We start from the raw sequence: 25754 nt of genomic DNA, 5'->3' as shown, positions 1-25754 counted from the left end.
ACAACCTTAGGCGGGAAGGAACAAAGGACAAGCAAAGAGTTAGAAGAAAAAGAGGGAAACAAGGCTTAAGGGCGGGACGGCGACAAGAGGGAAAAGAAGGCGGAAAGAGAGAAGGAAGAGGGACGGGACGGCGGAAAGAAAGAGAGAGAAAGAGGCGGGAAGGAAAATATATTATTATTATTAAAAGTAAAATATAAGTATAAATAAATATTAAATCATAAAAGAAAGAGATCGGATAAGGGAAACGGGTACCTGGGTCGGGTCGGATCAGGGCAGATGTCACACCATCCACGGTGCATAGAATGACCACGGTACGGTGAAAACTGTCCAATTGGGGCTGGGTTGACCGTGGTCCACGGTGTTTACCGTGGGCCACGGTGGAGCTTTTGCTGATTTTCTTGTTTTCTTCATATATTTCTCGTTTCAACTCCGTTTTCTTCGCCGTTTTCGCCCACGTTCTCGTAATATCATCCTCTACCTCCTCCTACCTACAAACATATGATTATCCACCTTTTTCACGTTGGCTTGACCCGACACAAGTCTTTGGATCGGGTTGTGTCTTCGGTTGTTCTAAATCGGCCACCGTGCTAGGATTTTGGAAACCAGCCATCGTGCTCGGATTTTGGAAACCGGTCAACGTGCTCGGGAATGGAAAACCAGAACCAAGAAGTTGCATGTATGACATTATGCTCGGGTCTTAATTAACACCGACAGAGGTACGGATATTGAGGGGCCAGTTGGGTGGTGTTCGGGTGTGGATTATTAGGATCGGGATTGTTTGAGTCTGGTTGTCGGGAGTATTGACCGATTAGAGCATAGGATTGTTTAACGGATCAATATTTGTCAGATGAAAGTGGAAGAGAAGGTAAAAGATGGTGAAGTTGGCGGATTATATATTAAATAAATGTTTTTTTTAATATTACCGTTATACCAATGGTCATATTTTTTAAAACTTGTGCCATATGAACGTTATATGAAGAAACGCTAGGAAAAACCATTCACCCAAAACGCTAGGGGGGAGGGGGGTGCCCCGACGTTTTTGGCCTCAAAACAGAAAATGAAAACCATGACTATTAAAAATGTAAATGTTTAAACAAAAAAAAAGAAAAAAGAAACCCATTTACTTTAGGCCCAAAATTTTATTTCGTCTTCGGTCCAAAAAAATTTTAACACATCTTAGAGTCGGCCTTGCAACTAAGTTGCGTCTAATTTAACCTGATGCGCAAATTGGATGATTGACACGAAATTGAAATCAAATATAACATGTCTTAGATAAATTTCATAGAATCATATATAAATATTTCGGGTTGGTTCGATGGTTCGGGTCAGTTCATTACATAACAAAAATACGATAAAGTAGTAAAAAAGGCACTGCTATTCAAATAAAAAAACATATGATATAAATACAATGGTTTTTACGAATCAAAAGAAATACTTATAGTTGTTCCTTACATATCGGGGCACAAAGTGATTGTTTATCGCACAATAACACTATTGAACTGTGCCAATATCATTTACAATAATTTATTCCCAACATGGTACACATAATTGTTCAAAGAAAGAATACAAAACAAATAAGATAAATTATTTCATTCTGATAGCCTAAAGTCAACTAAGCATTCGTCTTATTCATCCATCAAACATGTAAAAGCATTCTTAGCTCATTCTCTATATTTTTGTGAGGGGATTTGTAAATTATATGGTATGGTTATGAGTGGTTGTGAGTAGAGGAGAGAGAAAATGTTATAGGGGAAAGTTAAATTTGGGGATTCACTGTTTATACCGTATAATTTTTTTAATATTTTCTAAAAGTGGATGTGAGTGGAAGAAAAAGAAAAGAAATAATAAAGCTATAAAAAGTATTATTTAATTAAACAGAAGAGAGAAAAAAACAGTGATTTTTAGTGTAACTATATTATATATATGGATATAGGGTAGGGAATGGGTTCAAATTTATGAGATTTAAAATATATACGTTTAATTGTATAAAATATACACTCAAAAGCGAGACGCTGTTTAACGAGATAACATAGCATAATAGTTACAATGAGATTTAAAGTGCGGGGATTAAAATTGTTTGAGAAATATAGCCGCGTAAAAATGGGTATTTGAAGGTTTTAATAAAAAGAAGAGTAAAGTGCCATTTTCGTCCTTATGGTTTGGCAAATAATGCGAATTTAGTCCAAAAAATTTATTTTTTGCATATGGACCCTCCACGTTTCTCAATTCTTGCCAATTACATCCCAAATCACTAACCTCGTTAAATTTAATCGTTAAGTCAGGGGTAGACATGTCTTTTCACTATTTCTTTATTATATGAGTACAGTGCCAAAATCGTCCCTGAGGTTTGGTCATATTTGCGAATTTCGTCCAAAAATATTTTTTTCGCAAGTGGACCCTCTATTTTTCCCAACCGTTACCAATTTCGTCCAAATTGTTAACTCGGTATAAATTCAACGTTAACTTATGGGTGTTACTGTCCTTTTACATGTTTATTTACATTATTGTTATTATGTGTTTGTTTGATGACATATATTAGGGATGAGCTCAGCGGTACCGACCGGGAACACTACCAAAAATTCCGATCCCAAAAATCGCAAATGTTTGGTACCGGTATCGGGACGGTACCGGTATTTGATGTAAAATTCGGGAAATACCGGTACCGTACCGGTACCGAAAACTCAAAACCTTAGTGCCGACGGTACCAAATCGGTACCGATTTCGGTACCGGTACCGGTACCGATTTTGCTCATCCCTAACATATAAAACATTTCACGATTCCTATGTTTGAATCCAATACATTATCCGTTTGTTTATTCTTCTTTATTTTTAGTCATATAAGGGGTTTAGCTCAGCGTAATAATAATAACAATGTAAACAAATATGTAAGAGGATGGTAACACCCCTGAGTTAACGCTAAATTTAGACCGAGTTAAGAATTGGACGAAATTGGCAACAATGTGGGGAAACATCGAGGGTCTAATTGCGAAAAAAAAATATTTTTGGACGAAATTAGCAAATGTGACCAAACTTCAGGGACAATTTTGGCACTGTAATCATGTAATAAAGAAAGAGTGAAAAGACATGTCTACCTCTGAGTTAACGATTCAATTTAACGGAGTTAGTGATTTGGATGTAATTGCAATAATTAAATAATTGGGAAACGTGGAGGGTCCATATGCAAAAAATAAACTTTTTGGACTAAATTCGCATTATTTTGCCAAACACAAGGACGATAAGGGAATGGTGATCAGTTTATGGAAACAGAGGGCGACGCCCTTGGTGTTTTCTCGAACACAAAATAAGACAAGGAAGGAAGGATGAAATCCTCCACCAAGGCTATGATTCCAATATGATTTTGTTAATCTCCATCAATTCTAAGTTTCAGTTTCTGAGTTTATAGTTCTAAAAATGTGTGATTTTGAGGAAATTGATAAAATGATAGCTTTTGATGTTAGATTTGGATCATGTTCATCATCATCATCATCATCATCATCGTACTCAGTATATCTCACCAATAGCGAAGCTATAGTAGGGTCTGAGGAGGGTAAGATGTAGACAGCCTTACCTCTACCCCATAAGGATAGAGAGGCTGCTTCCGGTGAGACCCCCGGCTCGATAGTAGTTTTGCATCAAGCCTTGGACATAAGGCACATAGCACTCAATCATCGGGACACCGGCTGATCGGTGCATGTACCCTTGTCTTTCGGCTATCAACGCCACTACATGATGCCTGATTAACCGTCCGTCACTTTTAACGTTATTTTCACGAGATTAGTAAAATAACGTCAAAATTAGTGCAATTTCACTTTTGCCCACCCGAGGGTTCACACATATATACATCATATGTGCGCACCGCAAGCAGGGCTAATTTGGATCATGTTGTATATATTAATGTTGGATCATGTTGATTAATATATAATTTGGATCATGTTGTATATATTAATCAAAGGAAACAAGACAGAATTTGCAGTCGAATGTAATCAGTTTATTGAATACTCAAATGGTTACAAACGTAGCTGAAAGATTACAAGTAATTTCGACTGATTTGTGATGCAAAACAATGGATACTAACAGCGTTTAAATAACGAAAAATTAAACTAACTCTCCTGTATAACAGGTCTTCCTTTATTATAGGTCAAAGCACATAACGTTCACAATTAGAGCCGTTCCTCCCTATTTGCTCGGTCAGCAGTTTCAACAATTATCCCCTGGGGATTCGGTCAACACTAAACCAACATTCTCCCCCTTAGTGTTGATATCTTCATGCAGGTCTTTCACTTCGACAAGACTCCTCATTTCAGCAAACTTCAAACGGGCCAGCGGTTTTGTCAAAATATCTGCTTTCTGCAGATTACCATTTACGTGTTCGACACACACTTGTTCTCGTTCAACACACTCACGAATGAAGTGATGTTTGCTGTCGATATGCTTGCTCCTCCCGTGGAATACAGGATTTTTCATTAAGGCTATAGCAGATACATTATCAACAAACAACTTCACAACCTGTGCCTCTTCTCCCATCAAATCACTGATCAAATTTCTCAACCATAACGCTTGGCAAGCCGCCGATGTTGCTGCCATAAATTCAGCTTCACAGGAACTTAGAGCGACCGTCTTCTGTTTCTGTGATGACCATGTAATCAGATTATTTGAGTAATAAAATGCCATACCTGTTGTGCCACGTCGATCTTTAACATCAGTACCGTAGCTACTGTCACAGTACCCAATTAGCTTTCCACTTCCACCTGTTACATACTTCAGCCCATACCCCATAGTACCTCGAACAAATCTCAGAATTTGCTTGACTGCTGTAAAGTGACTGAGCTTTGGGTTTTGCATGAACCTACTCACAACACCAACCGAGTAACTGAGGTCCGGTTGAGTATGTAGTAGATACCGGAGACTTCCAATTAACTTCCTATACTTTGTGGGATCAACATCTTCACTATCTTCATCTTTTGTGAGCTGTAATTTTGGAACCATGGGAAATGTTGTGGAATTAGCATTGCTCATACCTGCCATCTCGAGAATCTTCTTTGCATAAACTTCTTGTTTCATTGAGATTCCAGTCTTGGTTTGCTCAACTTGTATACCAAGATAATATGACAATTTGCCCATGTCACTCATATCAAAGATCATCTTCATTCTTCTTTTGAACTCATGAATCTTTCTTTCATTTGACCTGGTTACAATCAGGTCATCAACATATACTCCAACAATAAGAATGGAATTCGATTCATGTACCTTGTAAACGGCTTGCTCGTGCACGCATAAACTGAACCCAAGGTCTTTTAGGAACTGGTCCAATCGAGCATTACAGGCCCTCGGGGCCTGCCTTAAACCGTAGAGGGCTTTATGCAGTCGATACACCATATTCTCTTTTCCCTTGATTTCAAACCCAACCGGCTGTGTCACATACACTTCTTCTTTTAACTTGCCATTAAGAAACGCGGACTTGACATCTAAATGACGCACAATCCACCTTTCTTTTGTTACAATTGCTAAAAGGAGCCTGATTATTTCTAACCGGGCCACTGGTGCGAAGGCCTCTTCAAAGTCAACACCCTTTTTCTACACATACCCTTTAGCTACCACACGTGCCTTGTGCTTGGTGACTTTGCAACCCTTTTTATTTTAAACACCCACTTCAACCCAATTGCCTTGTGACCAGATGGCAATCAGGTCAAAGACCAAATGTTGTTTCTAGAAATTGAGTCAAGTTCAGCCCTCATAGCTTCTACCCACTCTTGTTTTATAGCTGCCTCATCATATGTTAGCGGTTCATCATCAATCAGCATCAACTCTTGATTTCTTTCATAAAAGTCTTTAATGTCTTCTTCATTCATTGCCTCAGTATCTTCATACAAACCGTCCATCGATCTGAACCCTCGAATGGGTGTGTGATCAAATGGAATAGTGTTTGAAGATGATTCTGATCTTTGATTGTGTATATCTGCATTCAAATTACCTGAAACATTAAACACAGGTTAGTAGTTAGCGGGTGTTTTAGGACTTGCAGCTTCTTCAAACCCTTCTTGCACTCGTGACGGACCAGCCACATCTAGCCCTTGAACCGACAACTCAGCCCATCCAGACATGGGTCTTTCGACACCCGACTGACCCCAATTCCATTTCTTGTTTTCAACAAAAACAACATTACGGGCTACTACAATATTGTTATTAACCGGGTTCAACATCCGATATCCCTTCGTTCCATCTTCCACACCCAAATACACCATAGTATGACCTCGATCATCTAGCTTAGAAAGATGAGTCTTCATTTGTTTTACATAGCCGACACAACCGAACACCCTCAGGTGAGTGAGGGTTCGGTTTGTGTCCCTTCCATAGTTGGTACGGGGTCGTGCGTCTCACCGCTTTCGTTGTAACTGTTGAGGATGTAAACCACATGTCGTACAGCTTCTCCCCATAACCTTTCAGGCATGTTCATCGACTTTAGCAATGACCGGGTCATCTCTACAATCATTCGGTTCCGGCGCTCCACGACCCCATTTTGTTCTGGGGTATACGGAGCAGTCAACTGTCTCTTTATGCCCTCATTTCTGCAAAACTCATAAAATGGTCGTGAGGTGAACTCACCACCTCGATCAGTTCGTAACATTTTCACCTTATACTTGCTTTCTTTCTCCACTTGGGCCTTAAAACAATTAAACTGCTGGAATGCTTGATCCTTTGTTTCAATAATATAGACCCACATATATCTAGTGAATTCATCAACTATTAACATAAAGTAACAATTACCTCCGGCTATTTGTAGCATGATCGGACCGCACAAATCCGCATGAACTAACCCAAGTGGCTCACTAGCTCTCCACTATGCTTCCTTTGGAACTGGTTTGTTCGTCTGCTTAGCCACCAAACAGCCCTCACAGACCTGAGTTTGGTGCACAATACGTGGCAATCCAGCCACAATCTCATTCTGGGCCATTGACTCTAACAAGGTAAAGTTTACATGCCCCATTCGAGCATGCCAAAGCTAAGCTTCATTATCCAAATGAACACCTAAACACACCGGTTTAGTTACCTTCAACGATATCTTGTACAACCTGTTCACCGATCGCTGGATCTTCATTATGAGCCTCTCATGATCATCGTACAGTTTTAGCATGTTTCCGTGCATGTGAACATCGTACCCTTCCTCAGTTGGTTGCCCCAAGCTAAGAATATTGCTTTTAAGCACCGGTATGTAATACACATCATGTATGAGTAAGTGTTCACCCGGTTTTACTTTCAAACGCCAATGAACCCTTGCCTTCAATTTAACTTTGACCCGTCTCCAAATCGAACTTGGCCCGTTATCTTCTGATTTAGCTCAGCAAACGACCCGTGCATACCCGTCATATGATTGCTCGCACCGTTGTCGACATACCACACATCCTTGTCGTCACCGGTCTTCGGGAACACCCTATCTTCGTTTAACATAACCATGGAAGTTGTGTCTTCACCGTGTACACACAAATAGAGGGCTGGCTCTTCCTCTTTGGCTTCTGTTAAATTAACTTCATCTCTTTTCTCCTTTGGCTCATTACACTCAGACGCATAGTGCCTGAGTTCGTGGCAATTGAAACACTCAATATGCCTCCTGTCTTTGTTTCTCGACCCGTTCCTTTGTTCTTGGTTTGCAACGTGTTCTCCACGGTTACCCCTACCGCGACCACGTCCCCGAAAACCATTCCGACCACCCCGACCAGTCTTTCCTCGTCCACCTGAATTCTGACTCGTAAATTGATGATTCTTGCCTTGCCCTTTTGAACTGCTCGACGAGTCAACCTTAGTGAATAACAAACTATTTTCACTAGGTTGTTTGGCTTGGCGTAGTCTGAGTCTATCTTCATATGCCTTCAAATGTGCTATCGCTTCTTCAAACGGCATCGATTCAACATCTGCACTTTGTTCGATGGATGCTACTAGATTGATAAACTTCTCCGGTACCGTGTCAAACAACTTACGAACCAACTCTTCATCATCCAAAGACGCCCCTACACTGTTGTATTTAGAGACCATACCGGAATAATCATCAACGGTTTCACCGTCCTTCATTTGTAGGGCCTCAAACTCACTTTTTAATATCCGCAATCGAGCCTTTTGTGCTCGTTCAGCACCCACATACCTGGATTTCAAGGAATCCCATACTTCCTTAGCCATTTTCTTCTTCGAAGCCTGCGATAGAATCTCTTCGGGAATGGACTGAAAGATGAAAGCACGAGCTTGCTTGGATTTCTTCTCATCCACGGCCACACCGGTCTCCGGTGAGCATCCATTATTGCCTCCATCTTAATTGCCATGTATTGTAATTGGTAGGGGTCAAAATTGGGTATTGGAAGGATATTGAATTGTCTTTTGAAGAATTAGGACATGTTGTTGAATCGAAGGAACTTTGGCATACGAATGGATCAGAATCTGATACCAAATGTTAGATTTGGATCAGGTTGCATATATTAATCAAAGGAAACAATACAAAATTTGCATTCGAATGTAATCAGTTTATTGAATACTCAAAACGTAGCTGAAAGATTACAAGTAACTTCGACTGATTTATGATGCAAAACAATGGATTTAAATAACGAAAAATTAAACTAACTTCCTTCCTTTATTAACAATTATCCCCTGGGGATTCGGTCAACACTAAACCAACATTTGAGTCATATGTTTAATTGCATGTTATGAATTATATGAATTTGTAAGAAAAGTGTGGATAAATGAACGAGCCGTGTTAGGGATTTTGTGAATGAACTCTTACATGATAAAACGAGTAAGAAGGTGTAATTGCTTTGTGAATAAAGAGAGTAAACACCAAGTTCATATATATGTCAAAATTGGTGGATTATAGTTCATGCCCACAAGGTGTTCGATGAAATGTCTAAATTACTAAAATAGTGAAACCATAATTGAGTATGGTTTAAGTCAACAATAACTTGTTGTTTTGATGGTGATTTGGTGGTTTAAAACCATAACTAAAGAAAGAGCACAAAATGATAATGGGTCGTGTGACCCAAAAGCTGAATATTCAGCTTCTTTCCAGATTTTGAGCGCTGTTTAAAAATTCATAGTAAATTAACGGAAACTCCGATCAGAGCGTATAATATATTGGCGGAAAGCTCTAAGAGTCTAGTTTTGTCAGATTTTTATTTTTAAGTAAAACACCCACTGTAATTGGGGGAGAACAGTGAAGTCCTACAGCTGCGCAAACCTGTTTTTAAATAAAAGAAACCTTATAGTAATTACAAGTTGAAGGGAAATGGACTAAGAACCAGTTGGGCGTGGTTATTATATGGTTGTAAACCTAAAAGTATCTATGTTTATTGTTTGTAAACTATAGTGGAAAGTATAACTCGGTTATGCGTATGAAAATGTTATAAAGTAAAGAAAACATAGAAACTATACTCGTATGCGTGAATTCGTGTGTTTTGTCATATGGTTCTTGTGAATTATTAATCCTTGCATGCATGATTTGATTGAGTATGTTTATAAGATACTAATAGTGTTCTTTGAAGTGTTTATGACTTTTAACCCTCAGGGCTAATAAAGAGAAACAGATCGAAAGCGATTGGTTAAAGGATGGGAAAAACGTGTCAGTTGTACAAGGTGTATTTTACGCCACTCTTGGCATAGCCTACACTAGGGTGTAGGTGCTACGTGCCATCGAGTTTATGATACACCGATTGCAACGCTTTGTGTACACTAAGTGACTAGCGTATACAATGGACCTGTCGTATCATACATCAAGGTGTATTCTTATGTGTTCGGCTTTTGTGTGTTTAAGTTAGCAGGATTGATGCCTGGGGCTAGCTGTGATGACTCATGGACAACACTTATCTTTTTGTTTGTTAATAATATGCATGTTAATGAGCTCTCACTTAGCTTTTGCTAATGTTTTTGTGATGGTAGCATGCAGGTGATACTATCAAGATTAATTATCAGAGCGGTCAAGTTATGTGGAATAATGAGGTCCATTAGTCAAAGGCGCGCGTGATCAAGTCTTGGGAGCGAGTCAATGAAATGGCGCTATATAAAGTTATACTCGTCAAATATGTAGTTTATCTTTATGAAGTTGAGCTTTCTTATATAACGTGTTTTGGAGTATACCATCGGTGTAGTTTTACCTAAATGATCGTGAGTCACAAACATGTAAGTCAAGTATATGCTTGGTAAATGATTATTTTGTGATTAAACAGGTTTCATTTTCCATAAGGATTGGTTTTTTACGAATGGGTCATGTCAAAATTTTATGGAAGAAGAGGAGTTAAACCAATATATTTATATACTAGATTTTATCCTGTATGGGTTTGTTTTACATTATTCGTTTTCAATATTTATATATGTATGCTATTTGAGTTTGGTGAGACCTTTATCCGTGAATTCGGGTCAAATGCGTGAGAAACTTTCATTTACAAATAAAGCAATCTGATAGCTTGAGAGAATGGTTGTTTTACATTTTTCTTTTTTAATATTTATTTTTTGGATTTTGATTTTCTTTATTGTAAGAAAGTTAATAATATACTTATGGTTTGATGATAAAAGAGTTTCATAAATAAATGATATGTTATAACCCGTTTAAAAGCTATTTGGATTTAGTGACCCATGACCCGCTTATGTTTTTTACTATAAAATTGTTTATTAATTATAAATAATATCTTTTTCTTTTTAAATTGGATATTAAATTTTAGTATATCCTATTTTATAGGATTTTCATATCAAATAATTGGTAAGATTAATTTTTAATTTAATGAGATGTTATAACCCGTTTAAGAGCTATCTGGCTTCAGTAAGACCCATACCCATGAATTTAGGTTAACTCAATGAGAGACCTTTATTTAAAAATCAAACAATCTGGTGACTTCCATAAAAGGGGGGAGCGACCACATCGCGAGATGTAGGATTTTAGGGTTTTCGTTTATATATATTATAGATATGTCTAGCAAGTTAAAAAAAAATATGGGCCTATTTTCCGCAAAGAGTTTATTGTTAAATATTTTATAAATAAAAATTATGGGTGTTTCAAAACATTAACACCTATAGGATGTTTAAAATAAATAGATGATCACCAGTATGTTGGTGGGATTTCATAAATTCTGAATATATATAGTATATAAACGTAACGCATTAAAGTAAATGAAACTCCCTTTCACTTTGACAATAAGTCAAATTACTAACAAATGAAAACCTCCATTCCATTCTACTTATAGTCGAATTACTAAGAAGCGTGGGTACGTCCCGTCAAACCCTCATACTTTGAGTATGAGTATGATCATATGTGTACGTGTATCCACTTCAACAACATAAATTAAACACTTTGCACTTAGGCCTTAGCATGTAAAAGCTTGTACAATCATGAAATGGAAAACGACATATGAAAACATATATGTGAACCGTATTGAAAATGAAATAAGTAGTGAAGTTTGAACATGCTACACCCCAAAATATTATGTAAAAATGTTAAAGGGATTATGAAACTCACATAATTAGAGGTAAGCATTTGAGATGAGGAATAAATAAGCTTAAGCGAGTGAATATCCTAACGTTTAAGCCCGAATAAAAGTAATAAGCCTAGTTTTAGTTTGTGTTTAAAGAATAAATAACTAAGGATTATAAAGATATGATGATATGATAACTTGCACTTAAAAAAGGAAAATGAAAACAAGGTTGAACAGCATACTGTCACAGTATAGATAAAGTATTAAAAATATGAATAATTTCTAAAAATTATAAAAACTTCAGTCAACTAAATTAATATGTTAGGAACAGCTTTCATTTAGAAAGTTTGGTCAGATTCTGTCACATACGGTCTCGGAGGCCTGAACGTATGACCAATAGTTGGTACCCGGTTTTATAAATTTCAAAGTTGTTTTCTTTTAGCGAAGTATTTTAACAAAATATTATTTCCATAAACTCTCGTGATTTAAATAGTCTTTTGATAATACAAAACATGTCCAAGAACATATAATATTTATTACTTACGAACTCAAACTTCTGGGCCAAATACCTAATGACTATATATTCAATCTTCTACCTAGTCTTTCATGCCTGATCTAACCTATCTGATATCCTGTAAAACAGTTTGAAAATATGTAAGTGATATGTTGGTGAAATGTTGACCGACTCTAAAGCCTTTTTTGAAAATTTTGTTAAAACACAAATACAGTTTTTCTACAGCTCAGTAGGGCATTTGCTCTGTCTCCTAGGGCGTACCATTATAATATACACACAAGTCAATAGTATGTCCGGGAACTGTGCCTATTGGAGATATGGTTTGAGACTGACGCATATCATGCCTGCCACTTGTTAATTATATTTAAATCTAGACACATGCGTATTTAGTCTTAGTGTTTTTATTTTCTATCTTGTTTTATAAGTTTATAACTTTTTATAAACACTTTCAGACCCTTTCAAGATAAACAGTATATTTGTCTTTTTAGTTTTAAGACAAATAAAAATATCTATCTCTTTAGAATTTTATCATATTTATAAGATTTGTATCTTAAGAGACATTTATGTGGTTTCTAGGTAATTAATCTCTTATCATCTTAAACAAAAAAGCCTTTACTATTGAGAAATTCTTTTAAAGAAAACCAACTTCAATTATATTGTTATTTTAAAATTTCATATAATATGGTTTAACTTTTGTGTAATATCTAAACATTTTTGAATATAGCTATGACAAAATCCATGTTTTCAGCTTAATCGATGAACCAGTCTAATAGTTTTTATGTTTGTAAACATGTTTTGACTCTCCCGAGACAAATGTTTGTAAACATGTAAACCTGCTGATAGTAACCCCCTGACCATCTTCATATTCATTTTTCATATCCCCACCATCTCTTACATTTCAATCTTCAACCCTTTCATCCCTCTAGTTACCCAAATTCCCTCTCTGAGTTCCAATGGCCCTTGACGATTCTGCGAACCCGACTTGACCGACTGGCTATCACCTCCTCGACTTGCTCTGTTACTTTTGTTTTGTCCTTGAGGAAGCACTTGTCAAACCCGTCCCCAAGGCTAGACGCATAACCAATAGTTGGTACCAATTTTGCAAATATATCAGGGTTGTTTTCTTTTAGCGAAAGTCTTCTAAGAAAATATTATTATTATAAAATGTTGGGTTGAAATGCCTATTTAATATTATAAAGCATTTCTATGAAAATATAATTTACATTCTTTTAGATTTCAAACATCTAAGCCATCATATAGCAATCTAATGACTATATATTACCAATCCTCTTCTTGCCCGATCTAACATGTTTGAGTCCTGTAAAGCAGTAAGAAAAAATGTTAGCGATATGTTGGTGAATCGTTGACTCCAAAATATTTTTTGAAATATTTCTACAACATAAATATAGTTTTCTATAAAGCTCAGTAGGGCTCCTTTGTCCCTGGGAGGTAACACTAACATACACACGCAAGTCAAAAGTATCTACGGGATCCTTGCCCATCTGGAGATATGGTTTAAGACTAACGCATAGCATTCATACTACTTGTCAATTACGTTTGGATTCAGACACATGCGCATTTAGTGTGAGTGCTTTTATTTTCTATCTTATGTTATAACTTTTTAATAAACGTTTTAAGACCCTTTCAAGTAAAGAGTACATTTGTCTTTACAACTTTAAGAAAAATAACATATTTATCTCTTTAGAGTTTTATCATATTTATAAAATTTGAATCTTGAGAGACATTGATGTGGTTAATAGGTAAATAATCATTTATCACCATAAACAAAAAAACCTTTACTATTTAAAAATTCTTTTCAAGAAAAATCAACTTAAATTATATTGTTATTTTAAACTTTCATATAACATGATTAAAATTTTTTGTAATATTTAAGATTTTGTGAATATAGCTATGACAAAATCCATGTTTTGAGGTTGGTTCAAACGGTTTCACCGATGAACCTATAATGCGATGAGTTTGGTTCTACCGACGAATCTGGCAGTGATGGGTGGTGTGAAAAAGAGAGAGAGAGGCGTCAAGGAGGTTAAGACATAGAACTTGTTGAAGACTCCTCTAGTTACTTTTTTTTTTGTGTTTTTATTTTTTATTTTTTTAATCTCTGTAAAAATTCATATGAAATGAAGAAAAGTTGATTTGTTTCATGAAAAGATCAATTGGGTCTATTGAAATGAAATATGTTTTTTTCTTTCCCAGTAAATGAGTGATGTGTGGATCCTTATTCTCAAGTTTTAAATATTTCAATAGTTTATCTTTCATTTAGTATTTACTTGTTTTTTGAATTTTTGCTAGCATTCCTTTTATTTTGTTTATCTCTTGGAACTCTATATATACGGGGATATAAACTTAGATTAATTATTTTTTTTAAATAAATTATAAGAACTTTGTTCTTGAACCTTTGTTTTGTTTTATCGTCTTTGATTATTATGAGTGTCTTGAGCCATTGATAGCTTTCAAAACTGCATCAATGAGCTTATAGGAATGATTTTATTTTGATTAAGCAATCACTCAGTTAAAACAATGACGCGAAAAATCAAATAAAAAGATACAATTTTTTGTATTCGAATATTCGCTTTTTTATATGAATTGTTTGAAATTGTATAGCGCTTTAGGGCTATATAGAATCGAACCATAGAACTTCTTGGTAAACAAGATCAAATTAATAATTATCAAAATGATATGAACTCTTTCAAAGATTCAACTTGCATTTTCTTGTGCATTGGGCTCTTTCATTAACTAACAGAAATATCAGATAATCTGTCATTTTTATTTTTGACAGAAGAATAAGAAGACGGCTTCATGTGCTCTAAGTCATTATGCTAATTCATATTCAGGAACACTACTAACGGGTCATGATAGAAGCTGTAAAAAAACATGCTATTCCACAAACTCAAACTCTATGCTTAAATCGACAATAGATGAAAGAAACGAGTATAATTTGTATACATGTAGAAATCATATATATACATGTCCCATCATGTGCAGTAGTAGTAGTGATGTGCTACTTTATCAGCATATTAAAGGGGCGCTCGGGATTTGCTTGTTTTATTTTCTTATGACTTATAACTTATAAGGTGTTTGGGAAAGATAAACTATGTGAGTGTATAAGTCATAAATTATAACTTTTTAACTTATAAGTTATGACTTATATAAGCCATAAGGAGGTAAAATAAAGAATCCCAAACACCCCCTAAGTAAAGAAGGAATGACTTCTGATTACATGTTAAACTGATATTTTAGACGTATCTTGTGGGGGCGGGTTACCTTCCGAGTACCCCTTCTGGGTAGTTCAAAGGTAATGGGTGCACAACTGCCACTTATGCAGGTACCTTGTGAAAGAAGGCTCTATTGGTTTCAATACCTATTAAAAGATTCATTGAACGACGGCAATATAGACATTAAAAAAAATACGCAATCTCAAAATATATTCAGCCTATTCAATATCTAACCATATGGTTTAGTAATAATCTAAGATGATTCATAGATGTTATTATCTAAATGATATGAACTCTTTCAAAGACCCAACATGCAATTTTTGTGCATTGGGCTCTTTCATTAACTTATAGGAAATCCTCTAGCCCGTCATTTTTAATTGAAAAATTTCCATTTGAATACCTGTGGTTTGATCGTTCCATATATTTGTATACAATTTCAAAACCTTTAACGCTTTGAATACAATTAAATATATTTTAATTATATCAATTTGTATACAACTTCTAAACGGATTTAAACAAATCTGTTAAACCCCAAATATGCCAGGGGTACTTTCATCATTTTCAATTAAAAATTAACCCTTGCAATGATCTGGTAAATGATATAATGTAGATTAATCCTTTAATGGCCAGTTCAAGAAAAAATAAAAATCCTTCAATGACTCCTAGAAGATCAAAAAATAAACATTCATAATACTTGCCCATATCCATAAAGCCAAAAATAACCCAATCGAGCATATCATAAAAAAACTAAATGCAAACCTTCATTTCATAACTTGTAAAATCATCCATATACATTTAACAAATTTACAAATTGACCTTTACAAATGATTACCCAATTTTTCATGTTAATTGACAAGATAATAGATTACAAAGAAAACCAGATTACAAAATAGAACATGTTTCAATCTCTTGTTCTCCATATCCTGTTTCCGGACCATTTCTTTGTGATTCTTAATCGAATTCAGAAGCCCCGAGACAATTTCTGCTACTAAAGAACACAATTGAAGATTACCATCGTTTTACTTTGGGGAAGACGGTATGAACGAAGAGGGGGGTTAAGGTTCAAATGAAGTATTTGGGGGAGACGTATGAACAAATGTAACATCCGTATTACGAGATTACTAAATAAAAGAAAATTATTGTTTCGTGTGTGTCGCTCGTTTAATTTTGTGCGTGTTTATATTGGATAAGGATTGGGATTGGTGAAGGAAGTGGGTGGTGGGGTCCATAGCCCTCTATATAAGGCCATCCCCCCATCCCTTCACCATTTCTTCCCAAAACACACACACACACTCCCTAGAACACACACACACTCTCTCAAGACCTGAATCCGAATCCGGGCTAAAGTAAGGAAGATCTTGGTGACCAAGTGTCTTCAAACAACAAGAACACGTCCAGATCCTCGTATTGTCCGGATCTGAACTCGAACCCGAAGCAAAAGGTAGGTTTCGGTTTAAATGGTTAAGTTTTATGGTTAGAATCGGCATGCAAACAGATATAATGGTAGATCTGGTTGTGAAATGTAAGAAAAATATAAACTTGGTAAGTTATTAACTCTTGGGTGCACTTTAAGGTAAAAAGGTGGCGTTTCGACTATGAGAGATATGGGTTCAGGATCATGTGCATGGGGTCAGAATGTGTCGAAAGTTGAGAAAGAGTAAAAATCAGGTCCTGAGGAAGAGCCAAGAAGTAAAATGGCTTTAAAATGGTAAAAACGAAGAAAGGAAGGCATTTCGCTTCGCTCAGCCATGAGAAGCGAAACAGTCATTTCGCTTCGCTCAGCCATGAGAAGCGAAACAGGCATTTCTCTTTGCTCAACCATGAGAAGCGAAACAGTCATTTCGCTTCGATCAACCATGAGAAGCGAAACAGTCATTTCGCTTCGCTCAGCCATGAGAAGCGAAACAGGTATTTCGCTTTGCTCAGCCATGAGAAGCAAAATAGGTATTTCGCTTTGCTCAGCCTTGAGAAGCGAAACAGGCTATGCGAAGCGAAATTCTATGCGAAATTCCTCCCATGCGAAATTGTTTAAGTTGTTATTAAAATGTGACCCGATTAATTTTCTGATGCGTTTTTGTTAAAGGACTGTTAATGAAAATAATTTTTTTTCCGAGCTGACCTGGGGCTCAACCCCAGCCAGGGGCTCTGCCCCTTGGACCCTACTAGGGGCTACCGCCCCTAGACCCCGATACCAGGGGCGCTGCCCCCAGACCCCCGTTAGTTGAGGGTCTCATTCACCTAGATGTAAGAAGTAGATGTGATAGATAATTGATACTCGTGCCTTGTTATACAGTTAGCCGTGCGCAGCTAAGGAGGGGCACTACACTTAACTCAGAGAGAAACAGGACCCAAGTGAGTTTCTAGCCCCATTTCTGCGATATGTTTTGGGGTTGTGTGCATACTCAATGTCATTAGTTAATACAGTTACCTTAACTGGTAAGTGTACGCCGCATGAATGTTTATAAATATACCTAATTAGCATAGAAAGAGTTAAACGTATGTGTGAAGAGGTATATGAGAATAGATACAACTAATGAAAGGATGGTAAGTTTGTGGTGTATAATGTATGGATGGTATGTATGATATGTATAGTTTAATACATAAAGGGTTGCATACCCTAATAATATATGCGAAGAATAAAGGGGTTGCATACCCTAATAATATATGCGAAGAATGAAAGGGTTGCAGACCCTAATAATATCTGCGAAGGTTATAAGGTGAAAGGCTCTTTAAAACGTAGAACGATATGTACATATGAAATAACTAAAGTAAGAAGAAGTATGAACGTAAGAGCGAACGTAATATGTGTCTTCGGATATATATAAATACATAAATGTGTAAGAATGAGAATGAGATGTATGTTACCTGCTTAACTAGAACTCACTCAGTGTAGCTGACTTTTAGTATGCACGCACGTAAATAGATTGAAGGAGCTGGCTTAAGGATGGCACGTGGCAGGGACTGGAAGACTGGCATCTTAGAAAGGAATGTCATGAATTAATATGATATGTTTTAAGACAAGTGTACTTTTGTTAAGACAATATTCGATGATGTGTAATGTAATGCATGAAGTTTTAATGATTCCATGAAAAGTTTTAATGAACACTGATTTTAGAACTATGTTTATGAGTAAATCCAAGCTAAAGTGGGGCTCCGGGATCGGAGCGTTACAACAAAAAGGGGTGTTAGGGTTTAAAAGAGGACAGGGATTAATTTTTATAATTGAAATTGACGAAAGTAACAGATTTGTTAACTCTGTTTGGAAATTGTATGTAAATTGATATAGTTAAAATATATTTGTATTCAAAGCGTTAAAGGTTTCGAAATCGTATACAAATAGATGGAATGATCAAACCATAGGTATTCAAACGAAAATTTTTTCTTTTTAATTTTGAAAGAAAAATAAGATGACTCCATGTGCTATGAGTTACTATGTTGATTCAAATTTAGAAACACTATCAATGAGTCAAGGTAGAAGCTATAATTAAAAACAAAAAGAAAAACTCGTTTTTCCACATACTCAAACTCCGACGCTTAACTCATCTTTAGATGAAAGAAACATAATTTGTATATATGTAGACATCATATATATACATGTCCCATCACGTGTAGTAGTAGTGATACGTTCCTTTATCAGCTTATTATGTAAAGAAGGAACGATTTTTGATAACATGTAACTCATATTTTAGCAGGTTGTCTTCAAGAATCATGAAAATTTTTGGGTCGAAGGAGAAAAATAAAATTTGATTCTTAAATTGGTTGAGTAATTTGGTTTAAACATTAAGAATATATATATATATATATATATATATATATATAGAGAGAGAGAGAGAGAGAGAGAGAGAGAGAGAGATAGAGGAGGGATATTTTGAGAACCATGTTGAGTTTTAAGAACTTAAGAACTCAATTCCAGGCCACACATTTAATTAAATGGATTGGAATATGTGGTTGAGATTAAATATGGCAAAAAGTCAAAATAGGAGAGAGAATAAATATGTAAGTGGTTACACTAACTTTTACGTCCGTTACACATGTGTAAAAAGTCGACTCAGTGCGTAAAAAATTCTGTAATTTTTTTACGTGTATGTAACTTACATATATTACGCATGTGTAAAAAAAATCGTTACACTGAGTTCTTTCGAGTTCTTAAAACTCAAAGGGGTTCTTAATTGAAATCTCCCCTATATATATATATATAGTTTCATGATCAAATATATTTTATTTTTAACATGAAAACGGTGAGAACCAATTTGTTGTTATTATTATGTTAGTTTTTATAATTGTTTGTTGTTCTTTTTTGTTCATATATACTGATTTCCAATTATGAGACGTTATAAGTATTTGTTGATTTACATTTTGTTGTTAATATTATGTTTTCTTTTTCTTATGTTGTTATAAGTATATGTTGTTATTATTTTGTTGCTGATTTTGATTATTTTGTTGTTATTATTAGGTTTCTTATTTATTTTTATAAAATATTGCTTATGTAGATTGGTATTGTAATTGATATTTTTTCTACGCTATCATTTTTGATATACTAGTATTGTTTCTTACGTTCACATGTTAAGATTATTTTGTACATGAACCCTTTCCTTTATATATAACTTCAAAAATATTAAAATTCGGGCCTGTCGGGATGGCGGGCTAGGATCCGTCAACCACCCAGTCCTGCCACAAAGCCGGCTCTGTATTTTAGGCATATCTTGGGGGGAGGGGGGCACCTTACGGGTACCCCTCCTAGGTAGTTCAAAGTTAACGAGGGCACAGCCGCCACTAATGTAGGTAGCTTGTGAAAGAAGGTTCTATCGGTTTCAATACTAGTTAAAAAAATTCATTGGACAACATAGCCGTTAGAAAAAATACCCAATCTCAAAATATATCTAGCCTATTCAATATCTAACATATTACATATGGTTTAATCATAATCTATGTTTATTCTATTTATATAATACTAGATTATTAACCCGTGTACGACACGCGTAAAAATATAGAAATCTTCAACAGAAACATATATAATTTCAGACAGCAACATGGTTTTTAATCGCAATTCATATTTATATGAAAACAATTATAAATTTGATTATATTGATGAAGCAATTAAATTTCCACAATTAACTTTCCTTAAATTGGTTAAGTATTTTTTAGTTCATATATAGTTGTTCGGTGTATGGGCTAGCCCAACTTTTGTTGTATTAGGTTAAATGTCCTGTGTTTAAGAGTCAAAAATGACAAGAAAAACAAACAATCATAAAAAAACATTTGTTTATTGTAATGATATCAAAGCAAACCAAAACATAAAATTCTAACAAAAACTCTAAACCTATGACCACAAACAAATCAAACAGAAAATCAACAAAATGTCTAAGAAACAAAAAACAAACTCAAAACATAAATTTAAAACAATTATTGTCTTGAAAGCATCCCTTTGTTATCATCCTTCAGAAAACAGTTAAAAACGATCACTTTCCAAGCTTAAGGTAATAAAAATAACCCCTTCATCACCATCAAACTTGCCTTTTCCGTCTTCACTATTGCTTTTTGTTACCAACATACTATTTAAGCATCAACATCATAAGCATCAATTGACTTTTGTTTGAGCTTTGCGTCTTTAATAGGCACGAATTCAATTCAACCTTTTCATCAGTCAATGGAACATCCACAGAAACATCTTAAGAAATGAAAATAGGAGTGACCTAGTTACAGGAAGGAGTTGGAGAATCCTATAAATAAGATAACAAATTACATATACCATGATATTTGTAAAACGGGTCTCAATTTTTTTTTAAATTGATCCTTTTAAATTTGATTCGTTTGATAAATAGGAGATTACATATAACCCAAATACGATGCAAGGGTAGTAACAGTTATTAAAATTACCGTTCATTTTTCCCTTAGGATTCACAATAACTCTAGCATTATCTATAAAAAAAAAGATACATAGTTTCTAATCATACACTTTTGCAAGCTGGATTCATTTGGTTTGTAGAGAAAAATACCACGTCAAGAAAAAGTTACCAATGTGATTTGTATGTTTAATAAGGACATGCTATTCTCCTTAAAATGAGATTTTGCACTGATGTAGCACACAAAAAGTTACTTCCAAATTTAGAATCTCTTCATTACTTTTACAATATTACGAATACAAAACTATTAGTGTTGATATTGCTTACCAAAAGGTTTTTTCCGGTTTGCTTTTTTTTCAGATTACTAGTGTCTTCTTTTTTTCCGATTTGAACCTGATCAACAAACATCCCAACACCACTCAAAGATCCAATCACAAACGTTGCATCACCACATAAAGAAACCAAAATAAAAACTATCAATCATAATAAAGAAGCTCATATTTGTTCAAAGTAATCAACCTGTGATGGCTATAATAGAGTTAGCATAAGGTACTTGACATCCTGCAATTTTGCCACGCCAAGCACAGAACTTCAGTGGCAATGATATTTAATCTGCTACAAGTCTCCAAATCAAAGAGCCAACAATACCATAAACAATTGACAGTGAAAATTAGGTTTAACAACTGGATTTGTGTGATTCGCAAACAAGGAGAGGGGGAGAAGAGGATGTAAATTAGGGTTGTGAAAAACAGATATGGTTCCAGAATTGATTTGACTCAAAGATGGAAACGCATCGAACTGAATTGTAAATTTTGATTTTATTTTTGAATTATTTTATTAGTAAGAAACTCTATGATTACTTGTTATTTTTGGAATATAATAAAATGAACCAATAAAAATGAGGCAAAATGAATTTTTTTAATAGATATATAGATTCAGATAATTATATTGATAAAATCTTGTTTAATCATGTTTAGTTAACTAAAAAGCATTTTAATTGAAGACTATATCAAAATAGCACACATCAGGAAGTTTATGACAAACATAAAACACTACATTAGAAAAAGATCAAAGAGTGTGGTACTTGTTTTATTATTTTCCATATGGGGCTAAGAATATAAATCAACCTATCATTAAATAAATTTAACAAATGTATATTCCTAAGCAAAATTATATTAATCAAATGAAGTTAAAAAGAGTAACCTCAACCTTTTCAACACCATTAACATCCTTCCAGACCCTATAAAGTATTTGTTAGCGAGCTGCTCGGTTTCTTCTTTCTTAACCCTATCCAGTATTAGGTGAGTCAATCCTGACCCTGACCTGATGTACATGAATAATGCTATATTTATTCATTTCTTGATTTAAAAAAAAAAGCTAGAAAATGAAGAAACCCTAACCCGGTGCCCATGAATAATGTTATGTTTGTTAAAAACCATGTACCTGATTGAACTAAAAAGAATGAAAATTAGTAAAATAACAAATACAAGTAAGAAAATATGAAACTTATGTAGCAACAATGTAAGCGACATAAATCATTGGCTAATTGATCGATGACCAAAAGATTGAATTTAGGGTTTGGAAAAGTAAAAGAATAGATGTAATAAGAACCATTACCTGTTTGTTAATTGAACGACTTGGAAGAGACTAAGAATTGATGGTGGGCATCACGATTTAAGGATAAAGATGTTGTGAATGAGAGTTATAGGGAAGAAAAAGAAGAATCAGCGTGAGAAAAGGAGTGGGAGAGTAGAGAGAAACCGCACTGTAACTGTTATGCTATAATGCTGAGATTTAATTTCGGAAAATTTCTAGGGTTAGAATTTAGGGAAAAGAAAAACAGTTACAAAGGTATTGAATTTAATTTTAAATTATTTAAATGGTCATAAATTTTAAGATTGTAAGATATATATGGTAATTAGTGAATTAAATCAATAAGAATTAGACAAAATGATTTTTTTTAATAGATATATATATTAATATTGGGTGCAACACGATCATAACGATTTTTTTTTTCTTTTTAAAGTAGGGTGTATTTAAGGTATTTAATCACTTGGGGGTTGGTTTTTATTTTTAATTACAAATAGTATTTGATAATCGCAAGAGTGAGTTTGGGTATAGGTGAAGAGATGGTCAAAGAGGTTATGTAATATATTTAATTACTTACCTAATATACAACTCAAACAAATCAATATATATATATCTTGATTTAACCCTCATCTCCGACAGAGTTTCAGAACCACATACAATAATGGCGATCAAAAGGTTACGTGAAGAACAAGAAACCAACACAGCAAGGGCGGACAGGCTTACGGCATTACCAGAAGACCTGCAGTTTCGAATTCTTTCATCTCTTGAAACCGAACACGCGTTTCAAACCTCGTTGTTGTCGAAAACATGGTCTTCTAAATGGACTTATGTTCCTGTTCTCAACTTCAGTTCCTATCGTTTTAGAAAACTCAATGATTTCAACAAGTTCGTTAACGCTGCGTTATCTGTTCCTCGGTCGGCTCTGTTGGTTAAACTAAGCTTCACACGAGGTGGAACATGCAGCGCCAAGATCTTGAAAACGGTTTTCGATTACGCGTTTAAGGAGGGTGCTGAAGAACTCGATGCAAATATTATCCGGGCTAGAAAAGACACGAGTTGGCCGAACATGTCGCATGCTTCGTGGGATTCGTTAAAAAGTTTGAAGCTAGGCAGCCTCGAACCCATGTGTTGCTCGTTTTTCGTCGGACCGAGATCCGGATCATTCAAGAATCTCACCAGTTTGCATCTCAAAAGGGTGATTATTACGGATCTTGATCCGTTTTCAGGGTTTCCCGCGTTAAAGAAGTTAAAATTGGTTTGTTGTCATCTTCAAACAGATGGAAACACTTTGAGCGTACACGCTCTGCATCTTTTGGAGTTAACAATTGTGTACTACAATAAATATGTCAACCGGTGTAATCTCACCACTCCAAACCTTGAATATTTCGAGTTCCGGGGGAATAATTTCCCGCGGTTTGAAATTACACTCGGTCTTCCTGTTCTTGACACGGTGATAATCGAGTACAATGGACTTTGCCCAAAACTTAAAGAGAGGACACTGTTTGATGATCTTATGATGGTGTTTAAGGTTTTATGTAACGTGAAATCACTTACGATTTACTCGTCTGTTGTTCTTCTGCTCTCGTTGTTTCTAAAGGAGTTGGAGAATCGGTGTTCACCCTTTCGGGATTTGAAGACTTTGGAGGTGGATTTTAGTTTATTTTATCAGCAGAAGTTGTTTGAAGGCGACTGCAAGTCGTTGGGTGAAGCTTTTAGAGATGTTTTCGATGTGAAACGTTACTTGTTACGCAAGTCACCTGGTGCCAAGTGCACTATGATATATCCTGGTGCTCAGAATGCACAATCACTGCATTCTCCATGTTCAAACGCGCATAAATACGATTGCAGGCCATTCAATACAATTAGACTATGATTAGCATACATTCCATGGTTGAACTAGCTAGAGATATTGATTTGTAAGCACTATTGAACTTTAATGGAAGTTATTCTTTTTTAATATGAGTATTAATTAATGTTTGTGCTAAGTTATTATAATTGTCACATGATATCTAATTCCTTATTGTTATGTGATCTCTTATTAAGTCGGGATCAATTATTCAAAAGTTTTTGTGTCCCGGCCGACGGCTAAAGTTAAACAGTTTCAGAATAGTAAAATATGTCAAGATGGATCGATCAAATTGACGATTAACGTACTTTTATTATGTTTTTGAATTTAAAATGGTTTTTGTCTTATTATTATGTGACCCAGCCCAACATCGGTCAGAGAAAAAATCATATAGACATATAGCGATAAATTTTGTGTCCACCACTGCTTTAATGCACTTTTGCAGTTGTCCAGTCAATGCAAGTAACAAATGACCGAGTCGAGTTACTATCGCATTTATGTAATGTTGTTTCGGCGCTCGCAGGTTACCAAAACCAACTGAAGATGGAGTAACAACAGAAGCACAAGATTCTGTCAAGTTGCTTCTAGGTTTCAAATAGGTGTTCGACAACATTAAACTAAACTTGAACTTGATTCGACATCTCAGTGATCATACATGATGTAAAGTGCAAGTCGAATTCAAGCTTGAAGAATAATTAATTACATAACTGCACGGCTGCACCTCGCTCAGTTGATGACTGAAACCGAAGCTTGAAACTACCAGCGGTGCATGTGATCGGTTCATACAGGCCAAACCCAAACGACCCTGACCCTAAATATCTCTCCGCCGCCAAAGGTTATCAAGTTGTTCAGGCAATTTATGTTGACGTGCCGAATCCAAATGTTAGTCTTTAAAGGGCTAGGACCTCCCTTGTTACTTGAACAAACAACAACAATCATACCCAGTATAAATCCCACCAATAGCAAAGCTGTTAGCAGGGTCTGGGGAAGGTGAGATGTAGGCAAACCATACCTCCATCCCAAAAGATAGAGAGGTTGCTTCCAGAGAGACCCTCGGCTCGAAAACCATATGCATGGGATCAATAATAATAGAGATATTAGTAGTGAATACTAAATATGCGTTATAGTAATAATAGTGATAATAGTAATGAATAGACCAATAATAGTAGTAGTAGTGATAATAGTAATAATAGTGATAATATTATAATGAAAGATCAATACTAGATATGTATTACAGTAATAATATTGATATTAGTAATGAATACTAAATGTGTTATAGTAATAATAGTT

General features: G+C 35.3%; 2 protein-coding genes across 2 annotated transcripts; one reads left to right on the top strand and one right to left on the bottom strand.

The window, feature by feature from the left end:
• Nucleotides 1-7278: 7278 nt before the first annotated feature.
• Nucleotides 7279-8169, bottom strand: LOC143550238 (uncharacterized). Its single transcript, XM_077040931.1, has one exon. The coding sequence runs from the start codon at nucleotides 8167-8169 to the stop codon at nucleotides 7279-7281; it is 891 nt and encodes a 296-aa protein (XP_076897046.1).
• A 15110-nt stretch (nucleotides 8170-23279) lies between these two features.
• Nucleotides 23280-24491, top strand: LOC143550237 (F-box/FBD/LRR-repeat protein At2g04230-like). Its single transcript, XM_077040930.1, has one exon. It carries the CDS (start codon nucleotides 23280-23282, stop codon nucleotides 24489-24491), a length of 1212 nt encoding a protein of 403 aa, XP_076897045.1.
• The last annotated feature ends 1263 nt before the right edge of the window (nucleotides 24492-25754 follow it).

The sequence above is a fragment of the Bidens hawaiensis genome, unplaced genomic scaffold (assembly GCF_021521415.1).
Source record: "Bidens hawaiensis isolate Kalapana, Puna unplaced genomic scaffold, B.hawaiensis_p1.1 tig00015976_1, whole genome shotgun sequence".
Lineage (NCBI taxonomy): Eukaryota > Viridiplantae > Streptophyta > Magnoliopsida > Asterales > Asteraceae > Bidens > Bidens hawaiensis.
Note: the sequence above shows the minus strand (reverse complement) of the source record. Positions and strands in the feature narration are given on the sequence as shown.

What these genes read in the sequence shown, in the direction of transcription:
- LOC143550238 (XM_077040931.1), bottom strand. Translation starts at nt 8,169, where the DNA reads ATGGCTAAGGAAGTATGGGATTCCTTGAAATCCAGGTATGTGGGTGCT.
- LOC143550237 (XM_077040930.1), top strand. Translation starts at nt 23,280, where the DNA reads ATGGCGATCAAAAGGTTACGTGAAGAACAAGAAACCAACACAGCAAGG.